Here is a 12,014-nt window from a genome sequence, read left to right on the forward strand (position 1 = left end):
TACTTATTATTTTTTTTCTTTGCAGATCACTGAAAAACCCCTTTCTTCTGCTCCATCCAGGTAATGCATGTTATCTATCTGACATTTATGGACTTTTTCATGCATTTAAGATTTCTTCAAATGTTGATACCTTTCTTCATTATGTTATTTCTTAAAATGATAGTTTAGTTGGGGGTACAATGTCTCTGATCCGTTCCTTCAGAGATCCGACTGTGAGGAAATATATCAAAGGGTATAATGCTGGATATATGGTCATTCTGTTCCACCATTTATCCTCAGAACAGGTGATAAGTTTGTCATGCATGCAAACGACTGCATTCACACAGGGGACTTGGTGATCCCTGTTGTCGGGGATCCCTAGGTTTGCTTCCACTGGTGATCCTGATAATGGGTGTGCGTCACAAAGTCCACTGGGTGGGTAAAGCCGTAGCGTGCATGTGTGTTCAATAATCTATTCACCCTTATGGCACTGATAGCAGTTCTATCTTTGTCAGCCTAATAGTAGTGAAAGGTGCAGTGGGCAAGCCTGTGCAGGGTACCCCATTACATCCCTTCTCTGTTGTTGTGGGTACCACCATTCAGACCTGCAGCGATTACATGTATCACCTATTTAGCGGTCATTGGTCTACTGTTGCTGGATGGATCATTGGCTTTTTATATTGCTTAGATTCCTAAAAGTGCCAAGTAAAACTTTTAACTTTGAGGACAACTCTGTTGAGCCAAGTTCATAACGTATGGTATATGTTCTCATATTTTAGATTGAAGGGTGGTTGAGCTATTTCTTGTCATTTTTAATTCTTTCTATAAATGTCTTATACATGTTCTTCATGAATATTTTCGGAATTACCTTTTAGATTATAATGGCATTAAGAAAACTAGTTGGTATGGAAGGTTATCCATGCAGGTGCTTTGTTGGATGTTGATCCTGTTGGATGTCCTCTGGATTTACTTACATGGAGCAAATTTGTTGTAGACATTTCTGCAACTGTCTTGGCTTAATGGGGCTTGCAGAAACCCATCTGTTTGCTGAATAAACCACCCCATTTGTATGAATGGTAATGATTTTATTTGTGAAATTTTTTGCAACAAATCTGCAACTTTTGAAAATCCCATGTGTCTTTCTCAGGGATAGCATTGTGCAAATATATGAAATGGGGCACATTGTGTTATCTGATTATAGAGCACTACATGAGTTTGGGCTACGACGTCTCCCATATGGATGTCTAAAGAAATCAAATTTTACTATTGCTTTTAAAGGTAATCTGTCAGTAGGATCAACCCTCCTAAGCAGTCTGTATGGGATGTAGGTCATAGGAAGCTGAATAAAATAACTCAATATCTGCAATCCAATGTTTTTTTTTCCAGAGAAATCCACATTTTGCTTAATAAGTAAATGAGCTGTTAAGATTTATGGGCCAGACATAGATCTCCCTGAGAATTTGCCTCCAGAGCTCATTTTAAATGAAAGGGGGCGATACTAGTGTGAGACATGTAATGACTGACAGCCTGCTCCTCTGATCTACATGTCTTACACTGGTAACACCCCATTTCTTTTAAAATGGGCTTGGTAGGCAGTTTCAGGGAGCTCTATGTCCCGCCTGTAGATATTAAATCATTTACATATTAAAAAAACAAACATGGATTTCTCCAAAATAAGACATTTGATCACAGATATGAAGGCATCATTTTATTCTGAAACATGATCATTGAGTATATCATGCATGTTTTTTTTCTACTTGCTTTAGGTTCTTCATAAAAGAAATGTATTCATGTGAAATGGCCAAGCTCCTTAGGTTATGTTCACACATTTTTTTTGCTGCTTTTTTTTCTGCAGCCAAAACTTGATCTCTTGGCAGTAAAGAAGCTGCAGACAAAAAACCTGCCAGCTTTTTTTGCTGCTATTCTTGCTATGTTTTTGCTGCGTTTTTCAGGATCCCAAAGTTCAGTTATGCTTCCACCATACAAGCATTAACAATACAAGGTCTTAGGCCACCAATGCAAGACATGTGTGAAACCATAAAACCTTTTTGGAAAAAAGGGCAATTTGATAAAAAGCTTTTTCCACTAAATAATTTGAAGTCTGAAAAAATAGTGACTATTCTGAACAAAAGTTGGTAGACATTGTTCACACATTGTTAAATTTCACACATGGGTACATTGTTTACTTGACACTTTGTTAGGGCATTGACATGCTCAGGCTTTGTTTACTTTAACACATATCACTAATGTAATTAAACTGTACTAATCCTAACATCCATTCTCATGGTTTAAACTTGAGAAAATCACAAAAATAATGGGTTTCACATTGATTGCTGCGTTTTTTTGCTGCTTTTTTGCACTTACTCATTGCTTCTATGGGTGAAAAAACGCTGCAAAAACTCTGAAAGACTTGACATGTTGCAATTTTCCAATTCAGTCAGGAAAAAAAAAACGTGTGCATGACATTTCTGAAATCTCATAGCTTTTACTGGTACTGTAAAAAGCAGCTTTTAATTTGCATGCAAAAACGCAACGTGTGAACATAGCCTTATTGTATTACGTTTCAGTCTAAGTGCATAAGTATGAATTATTTGTGCATTTATTGGTAACTGTGTGTGTATCAGTATGGAAATGTAATCGACCTTGTCATGTTTCTTTTTGGCTCCTTGGCAGAATGGAGATTAGATATGTTTTAACATGCTGTACCAGACAGTGACTCATGTGTCTGAGATTGGCGCAGTTGCTGGGGGTAGCTGTTCTAATATGGAATGTACAGTTCTAGCAGATGTTCAGATTGGTTGCTAGTATGAATGAGAACGTAACTTTTCTTTATATTTTACTTACCATCAAGCGTGCGTGAACGATGGTTGGGGGTTAAAGATATTGAGAATATGCATAATTTTAGTAATGAAAACAGGGAAAAAATGTATATTGAATATTGTTAATGCTACTTTGATTGTTCGTTGGGGTGACATACTTGAACGCATTTCATGACATTGACTTTCATGAGGTGCTTCCATTTTTGCCGGGATGGTGTCAGTAAAGGTCTTTGTAACCATAGGATCTCAAGTGATTTTTATGCAAAAAAAAAAAAAATACTTTTATGAGAATACTTCTTTACATGCCACCTGATACTAATGTGATAACTTTGTAATTTCTTCATCAGTGTTGTGCAATCTCACGTGGACAGTGTGGCATCAGCACGTTCCAGCAGCATGGAAACAGAGGGAAGTGAGACTGACAGCTCTTCAGACTCGGAGAGCGACAGCGGCTCAAGTGACAGTGAAGTGCCACCGCCGCCACCAGTGCGGAGATCCCCTAGTCCAGTGGTAATCTTTTTTTTTTTTGCCAACTAATGTACTTCTCGTTAAAGCTATTGTCAGATGAAGACAAACTCTTTTTAAAAGATTGCTGCATTTCTTTAACTTTCAGGTATCCAGTAACTGGTAAGCCTGCTTACTCTGTGACTGCAGACTAATGAATCCTTTCAGTGTGTGAACGCAATGCGATTTGCATACTTAGGGCTACATTCAGACTTGGCTTGGCCTCAATCAGTTCCTTTGCATTGAGTTAGGTCGAGCACGTTGTAGTTGGCCCATGATCGCATGTATGCAAATCGCATAGATTGCCTGTTCTCGCCAGCAACACCGGAGAATACGGACAGCATGCACAGTAAGAATTCATTAATCTGCAGTCCTAGTGACTGCGGACTTTTAACTGAAGATTGATAAATTATGCACATGAGACGATTGACAAAAAAAAGGTTCGAGAAGCCCTCATACATTTGGGTTCGCAGACTAAGTTAAAATGATATGGTAATGTTAAAAAAAAAAAAAAGTTAGTGATTTTTTTTTTTGATTTTTTTTTTGGTCCTTAAGGTCTAAAATAGCTTTCTCGAGATTACGTAGGTTACATTTTATTTTTTTTTTTAAAGTGATACTAATTTGTTGTTGCTCAATTGCAGCACGACACTTCATCTACTGGCATTTGGCAGTTGGGGAACTTTTTGGTGAAACCTGCACCTCTAGCTGAGAACCATAATAATGTTGCAGATGATGAAGAACAAGAAAGCCATTGGGAGAGTAAAGAACATGACTGTCTTTCACCTCCTCCCCATGAATCTCCAAAGATTGAGCCTCAACCCAAAGCTGCCCTTTGGACTTCTCAGGAAGACATCCAGAACAAACCCAGCTTTCCAAATTCCAATGTAACCAATGAAACTGTTCCTCCTAGGCAGACTGTTGGCATAAAACATCCCAGAAGGCCTGTGAAGTCTTCATTTCAAGAGGAGCCAAAGGGTGGTCTTACTGTGGAAAGTGAACCTGCTCCATACAGGCCAAGAGACCAGCCCTCCAAAGAAAAGCCAACTGTGAAAACGAAAATGAAAACCAAATCAAAGGAACACAAGGAACCAAATAAAATCATTGCACATCCAAATGAGGAGAAAAAGCACAGGAGTTCCCACCACAGTAGTAGCACCAAAAAGTGTCCAAGTACCCAAGCAGAAAAACATCAAAGTGCCCTTTCCCACCTACAATCTCCTCCTAGTCAAAAGGTGCACATTGAGAGCAAAACCAACCACAGGACTAACACCTCTCATCCTGCTGTTGTTGTGCGTGAGGACTGCTACAGGGACAAAGTGTTATTACCCATAGGGGAGAACAGATTGCTGCCACCGAAGAAGAGCACTCATAAACCTCTAGCGCTTCTTGTCAAAATAGAATTGTCAATGCTTTCTAAGATCCCAGGAGCAGCAAGTAAATTAAGTGAGTCCAAGAGTAAGAAGGTGAGCAGTCACCAAGCTCACCACAAGGAGAGGCCTGAGAAGACCCACAGTCACAGCAAAGAACATACCAAGAGAAAGGTGAAGTCATGTTCCACAGTGCCTACTGAAGCTAATGTATGGGGATGACTCTGTTTTACCTTGTGCTACCTGAAATGGATGCATTTGGTTCATATTCTTTTTCTTGTTCGGGGATATGGGCATTGTTTCCTTTTACCACATTTCAAAGGGAATCTGTCAGCAAGTTTTTGTTATTTAATGTGAGAGCTGCTTAATGTAGGGGCAGAGAGCCTGATTCCAGGAAATTGTCACTTGTTCAGCAGCTTGCTGTTTAAATACAATCAGTGTTTTATCAGCAAGAGATTATCACTGCTAGACTAGGTTTTGTGTGCAAGTCAGTCCAGCTAACCTGTGTAACCCCACCCTCTCCACTGATTGGCAGCTTGCTAGGTTCAGTGTTCACAGGAAGCTGCCAATCAGGGGTGTGGGCGGGGTTATACACAGCTCAGCATTGTGAGCACTGCTATATCTACAGCAGAGAAAACAGACTCTATCAAAACTGCATCAAGCAGTCCGGTAACTGATACATCGCTGGAATCAGGCTCTCTGTCCCTATGTCATGCTGATCTCCAATTTCATAGCAAAAACCTGCTGACAGATTCCCTTTAAGTGGGAGGGAGTGTCGGGGTATGTTCACATGTCGCGTTTTTGTTGTGAAAAATGCAGCATTTTACGGTCCCCAGCAAAGTGAGGTTTCTGAAGTCTCATGCACATGTTGCTTTCTTTTTCCTTGCAGATTTGAAGCAGTTTCTAATCAGCAGCGTGTCAATTCTTTCAACATTTTTCTCCCCTTCTAGTGAATGGTAGAAAATGCATCAGAAGAGCTGCAATATTTATGCAGCGTTTTTCTTGCTAAGAGACACCGTTTTGATGCAGAAATAGCTGCAGCAAATGTGTAACATGTGCCCTCACCCTAAAAGGTTTAGGACCTGGGAAGTTTTAGATCTAGTAACTTATGAGAAGCCTGAATTTCCCAAGTTTGGTGAAATCTTCATTCATTCTAGGCTTGTGTACCATCCGGCCAACACATTAACATGTTACTGCTTGCTTTTGTGATTTCCTTCCATTTCTTTTACCTGGTTTGGGTTGTGGCTTAATATAAAAGCTCAGTAATATGAAGAGGGGCCCTGTGCTGCTTCATCCAACAGGTGACATACCCCACACTACATCTGAATACTGAAAATGGCAGTCCAACCACTTCCAGATATAAGACCATATACTGAGAATTGCTTCTGATTTAATTACAGTTAAAAAAAAACGAAAACGGAACTTCAGTCTGTTTCTAAAATGAATGGTTTCTTGGATTGGAGCACAGGACATTGTCGTTATGCGAAAAAGAGAACGGTTACATTCATTACATGGATTTATATATTTTTTTTCGTTATTCCAGTGAACCTTTGCATAAACGGCTACTTTTTTGTTGACCTACTTGGGGGATATACATCCCCAAGTATATGTAAGCAAAAAAGTAGCTGTTTATGCAAGGGGAAAAAATATATATGTCCATGTAACGGATGTAGCACTGTTCTTTTTTTCGCTGAAATTCACCTATAGCTATGGGGGGGGATTTATGAAGACTGACTGTTTATAGGGAGCGTTCACTTGCGTTATGGCTGCAGATCCCAACCTTTTTAAGAGACTCACGGTTTCTTTCAGAATAGGTTAATGTTCTGTTTATTGCAGAATACCTCTGCATACATAATATTTTGGAGTGAATTTAGATACAGAACTTTTTGGATTTCAAAATTAAAATAAAAAAAATACTATTCTTTACAAAATAGTGTGCCATCCTGCTTGTAATCCAAGATGGACAGGGTGAGAGGAAATGGAGGGCAATCTAACATCCTTCTTTTGGAAATGATGGAAATTCAGTGTTAATTGATAGGAATGTGCTGCATAGCAGGCCCATTATGGAAGTGAGTTCAGTCACTGCGGGTGAAGCCTGCAGAGAGCTCCAGTGTGGCCCAAGGGAGGGGAGAGTTGTGACATGCAGCGTCCTAAATGTGTCACTTTCCAGAACACGTTTCTTCTGTCATAGGAACAGAGCCTGCATATTTCTTTATGGTGGAGATATTAGTAGGAGTATTCTCCAACATTCACCTCTGATGAAAGGCACTAATATATGCTATATCCATCCAGCGTCATGTCACTCATGAATACAATGTAAAAAAAAAAACAAAACACTATGCCACACTTTTTTGTTACCCACCCACTATACTATAAAAAGTCTTCTGCAATTTTAATACAGCATAAAAAAGGTAATACTATGATCCAGTTCCTTTTAAGTAGAACTCATTTATGTCTAGTATTAAAAAGCTTTATCTATGTTTTTTTTCTTGTAATAAAGTGTATTCTTAAGATTGGACATCAAAATTGGATCAGTTGGGGTCTCTCGGCAATTTAGGGCTAAAAATTATTTTTTTGCACTTTGGTCTGGATAAGCATTTTGCAACGTTTGCAATCTATAGCTTCTGTGTATCACTGGCTGCAGAAATGAGTTAACGGACAATCAGTCAGTGAGCATTTTTCTGGCACAGTTTTAGAACTCTACTCTTCCTTCCTCTGAGCTGCTCTTTGCTGATTTAGAACCACATTGACCTGACAACTTTGTGGCCATAAATCAGCTGAGAAGCGCTCAGAAGAAGGAAGATGAGTTATAAATTCTCCTTTCCCTGAAGAATGTTCTGCATTTTGCCACTTATTTCTTACGGTCATAGTACCTTCCGATTCGCCCTGCAACCGCATTCACCTGCATTGTGGAGCGATGCAGCACCTCTAGGCAGTAACTTTTCACCGTTCTGCCAAAGTCGCCATGTAGCCCCAGCCTGGTGTGCCACCAAGTTAGACTACTCCGTAACGTGCATTGATTTGATGTTGTATTTCTTAATAGTATTGTTTTAGCTCACAAGGTTGTACAATTTTTTTTGTTTCCAGGTGGAAACAAGTGAGAAGAATGGAACACACAAAAAAATGAAGCTGTCAAATGATGCCAAGCCTTCCACTGCCCACAAGGAATCGTCCATGAAAAGGTGAGTAGTACTGTAGGGCCTCCTTCACTGCACCAACATTAACTTTTCCGTTTACGCTAATAAATGAGAAGACGCTAGGAGATTTAACAGCAGATTTTTTTTTTTTTTTATTAAAATTTGAAGTGTGAGTGAAAACTACCCCAAGAATCTGCCTTTTCAGTGCTACTTCTAGAGCATTTTACATAATCCTAAATTATGCGTTTCTAAAATCTATTCATATTTTTGTACTGACTGGTTCATAAAGAACCGAAACCTATAAAGGGAAGATGTCTGCTTTTATTTCCATGTAGAATTTTCACGCTAGTAACCGTCTAAAGGATTGTAGGAGCTGTCACATTGACACAATCTCTAGATTTGCTTTCTCCCTGCATAGTAGATTAGTGTGAACAAATACTAATCTCTTGATAAAATGGAAGGTAGAGTAGATATGGGGTTGTTCTTTCCTGCTTTTTTTTTTTTTTTTTTTTTTAATGCTAACCACAAAAATTACCATGCATACATGGTGAAGACTGTGGCTCAGTGGTCCTGTGTTAAAATCCCACCAAGGAAGACATCTGCAAGGAGTTTGTATGTTCTCCCTGTGTTTCCTTCTACACTCCAAAGACATACTGATAGGGAATGTAGATTGTGAGCTCCAATGGGGACAGTGATTATGATGCCTGTAATGCGCTGTGGAATTAATGGCTCAATATAAGTGAGTAAAAATAAATACATCTGTTATCCCAGAAGCATAGTAATGGAAATGGTAGCCTATTTATCTAAAATAACTTTCTTCTGTAATTTGAAAAGAAACAAGATCAAGATCATTTGCAGTCTGTTACTTCCACAGGGTGCCTAAAACCTCTTCTGAGGAGATCCATAAGGAACATCGGCAGCAGAAAACCTCATCTCCCACACGTCACACACACAAGAAACCTGAGAAAGTGGCACAGAAAAGGCGACCCAGCGAGAGCAGCTCTTGCAGCCAGCAGTCCACCACAAGCAGCGGTAAAAGTACTAAAAAGCCTTCAAGTCCCAAACAAAGGAAGGTGGAGGAAAAGAATATGGAAATCTCAAAAAGCAACAAGGTATGCCTAATGGCTCCAATCACTGCCACTGTAGGACTTAGCAGCAGCAAGTACTGTCTGGTAAATGACGCTGATGTTGGCAAGTGTTCATGTATATAGGCATGAGAATTGCGGCATCGCTCTGGTGCCTCTGATTGTTCAGTATAAACCCCCATCAACCCTGAGAATCGAGAGTCACACCCCCTTGGTGAAAAATAATTCCATTGAGAATAAAGCTGGTGACTGGTCCTCTGTAATCTTGACTGCCAAGTATGTGGTCCGCACTGCTTCTCAAACTGCCCGTCTTCACTCCCTTTCCCATGACTGTGCAGTACGTAAGGGGCATTTCGTATCTATACATTTATTGTGTTTCTACAGTTTTCAATTGCTATTGTTTTAATCAAACATACTCATTTTATATTTGTACAAATAGATCGTTGACAGATTGACCATAAAAATTAGTAATTGTGGCATGATTGTGACAATTTCTCCTGGTGGATGTCACCAATTAAACTCGGAAAAAGAGCAATGTTAACATGAAGTAGGCATGGAAGATGTTTTTGTGACAAAATTGTGCCCCTATAAAGTCATAAAACATAAGTAAAAAAAAAAAAAACTAAAAAAGAACAAGCCATTAATAGTCTTATGAGAAAAAAAGTCAAATTATCCAAGATATAAAAGTAATTCATTTCTAAAAAAGAAGAAAAAACGAAACATTCCTCTTAATGTTTCATATTTAGCAGACACTTGATTTGCTTACAGATTGGTGGGGTCTGGGTTCTTAGACCCTCATATAGTGGCATACAGGAACAAACAGAGACCAGAGCCAATGCTTTCTACCGAGTAATGTATGCTCGGAAACATGCTGGCGCACCTGACTGCTGATCTGTGCACTTCTTGGAAACCAGACCCCCACGGACATCAAGAAGAAATATTTAGTTTTTTAAAAAAGGGAGAGCAAAATGAATACTTTTTTTTTTTTTTTTTACATTTTTCCCACATAGCAGCAAACCCTCCCCCCCCCCCCCCAAAACTGAATACAAGAATTGCATAAAATTAAATCCCACCTATTACAAAAGAACATTTAAAAAAAATGATTACAACTTAACGAGAAACATTTTAGATCTCTTAAAACCAGATATACAAAAAAACAAACTTTGGAAATGGACCTGGTCATGAATGGCGGGGCATAATGGCCTGGTCTTAAACTTCTTAAAGGTAACCAATCGCCTGATTCTTGCTGCCCACATCATGGGCAGCATGAATCCGAGCCTGGCTGCACAATTGCAGCCAGGTATATTATTCACTGAAATGCTCCAGCATACCAGAGAAAATATTTTTTAAAAATCCTGCCTGGGCACATAGCCGGAGAGCAGACTGGTCCGACTTTGCACCTGGACAGCTAATCCCTGGTTTTGTTTTAAGTGATTGACCGGTCTCTCCTATAGCAAGAGACCTGTCAATCATCTGGAGCAGCACTATTAAAAGCCAGGCAAGGGCCCCTTCAAACTAGTCTGTTCGATTCCTGCTGGATCTAACAAGTTTATTTCCTCTAAAACTCCAGAGACGTTTCAGAGAAATATATACCTGGCTGCAACTGTGCAGCCAAACTGATTCATGCTGCCTTTGCTTTGGGCAGCAGGAATCAGATGACAGGTTCCCTTTAAAAGTTATGATGATGGAGCAGGATGTATGGATGTGTAGGCAACTATGAGATGCTGAAGGCCCCACCTGTCAATCTCATTTTGTGTAGAGGCTAATATTGTCAGACAGTCTTCCCAAATATACATAACGTCTGCTCTCCTGCTATTGTTCGTGACCACCAGCACTGGAGTTATCTTCTAATATTAGGAGATGAGAATAATGCGCGAAATGGGGAAGGATAAGATAGTAAGTTGACTGGAGCATTAAGCAAGGTTTAAGTAGTATATTGGGTGACTTAACGCTTTTTTTACTTGGTTGCACCTTAAAACTTTCACAGAATCTTGTATGTTTGAAGTCCGGTATTTGCTCTCATAGTGAAAAAGTGTTATATACCTTATAGTGCTAGTACTTTTAATTCAACAGTTATGGACTAAACCTCTTATAAAAATTTCCAGGGTTCTGCAGAAAATAACACAAATCCTTTCCCAGTGCCTTCTTTGCCAAATGGTAATGCCAAGCCAACAAGACCTCAGCTGAAGTTTGAAGAGAAGTATGTGTGTTGTATTCTTACTTGGTTACACATCCCTGAGAGTATTGCTGTGTCCTGGAGGCTGAATTGTGACTTGTGTGCTTCTAATCTCGTCTGTAACTTTTCTTCAGGTTACATTCACCCGAATATTATATGAAGGAGGCCAAGAAGCTGAAGCATAAAGCTGATGCCATGGTGAGTTTGTCACAGATCCATTTAGACTAGTGCTTCATTTCATGCCATGGTGGTGTGTGGAGCTTCATATGGTGCCACTAATTTGATCTTAAGAGCAAAGGCCACGTAGTTGCACTGGGGCGGTACTTAAAGGGGTTTTCCCACAAACAAAATATTGTTTAAAAACAGGCAATGAAATGTTTTACCTCACAGAAAGAATCAGCTGTGATCTCATGCTGTCCTGTCTGTATACTCTTTTGCTTCCTCCCCTGCCCAGGACCTGTTGTATGATCAGACCATGTTCCTGCACGGTCAGACACAGCCATTGATTAAAATGAGCTTTTGTTTGTGGGACAACCCCTTTAACTCAAAGTAGTGAGCTTTGCACAAAATCTATTTTCTGAAAACGCTTGCATTAATTCAAAGCTCGTTGTCCTGAACGTCTATCCAGTCCAGTAACAATGTAAGCAAGATGCACCACTATTAATGCCGCCAAAACTGTGTGAATTTGTGCTCCAAGGCACCATTAAAGGTGTTGTCCAATAAACAAGATTCATGTCCCATCCATTTCTACATTTTTTTTATTATTATTTATTTGTTACCTATTACGATATTAAAATTCCCTATGTGAATGTGACGCGCCCCCTGGGACATATTCCTTTTTGAGGGGAATACCCGGCACCGGATCAGATGGGGGGGGTTGTAGTCTCCGAGCGGCTGTGACCCGGCCCCGTGCCCAGGGCGTCAAGCTCAGTGTTATGTGGCAGCTT

General features: G+C 39.7%; 1 protein-coding gene across 5 annotated transcripts in view; it reads left to right on the forward strand.

Annotated features, from left to right (window-relative positions):
- Positions 1-12,014, forward strand: part of AFF1 (ALF transcription elongation factor 1) — a 99,615-nt gene that overhangs the window by 74,968 nt on the left and 12,633 nt on the right. For all 5 annotated transcript variants that reach the window (XM_073637143.1, XM_073637144.1, XM_073637145.1 and 2 more), the window contains 7 exons: positions 26-60; positions 3,146-3,308; positions 3,944-4,843; positions 7,757-7,851; positions 8,681-8,918; positions 10,997-11,091; positions 11,202-11,265. In XM_073637143.1, coding sequence (XP_073493244.1) covers positions 26-60; positions 3,146-3,308; positions 3,944-4,843; positions 7,757-7,851; positions 8,681-8,918; positions 10,997-11,091; positions 11,202-11,265 — 1,590 coding nt within the window. The remainder of the gene's footprint in view (positions 1-25; positions 61-3,145; positions 3,309-3,943; positions 4,844-7,756; positions 7,852-8,680; positions 8,919-10,996; positions 11,092-11,201; positions 11,266-12,014) is intronic.

This window comes from Phyllobates terribilis, unplaced genomic scaffold (assembly GCF_046119375.1).
Source record: "Phyllobates terribilis strain yellow unplaced genomic scaffold, ASM4611937v1 Scaffold_1__5_contigs__length_1240528914, whole genome shotgun sequence".
NCBI classification, from domain to species: Eukaryota; Metazoa; Chordata; class Amphibia; order Anura; family Dendrobatidae; genus Phyllobates; species Phyllobates terribilis.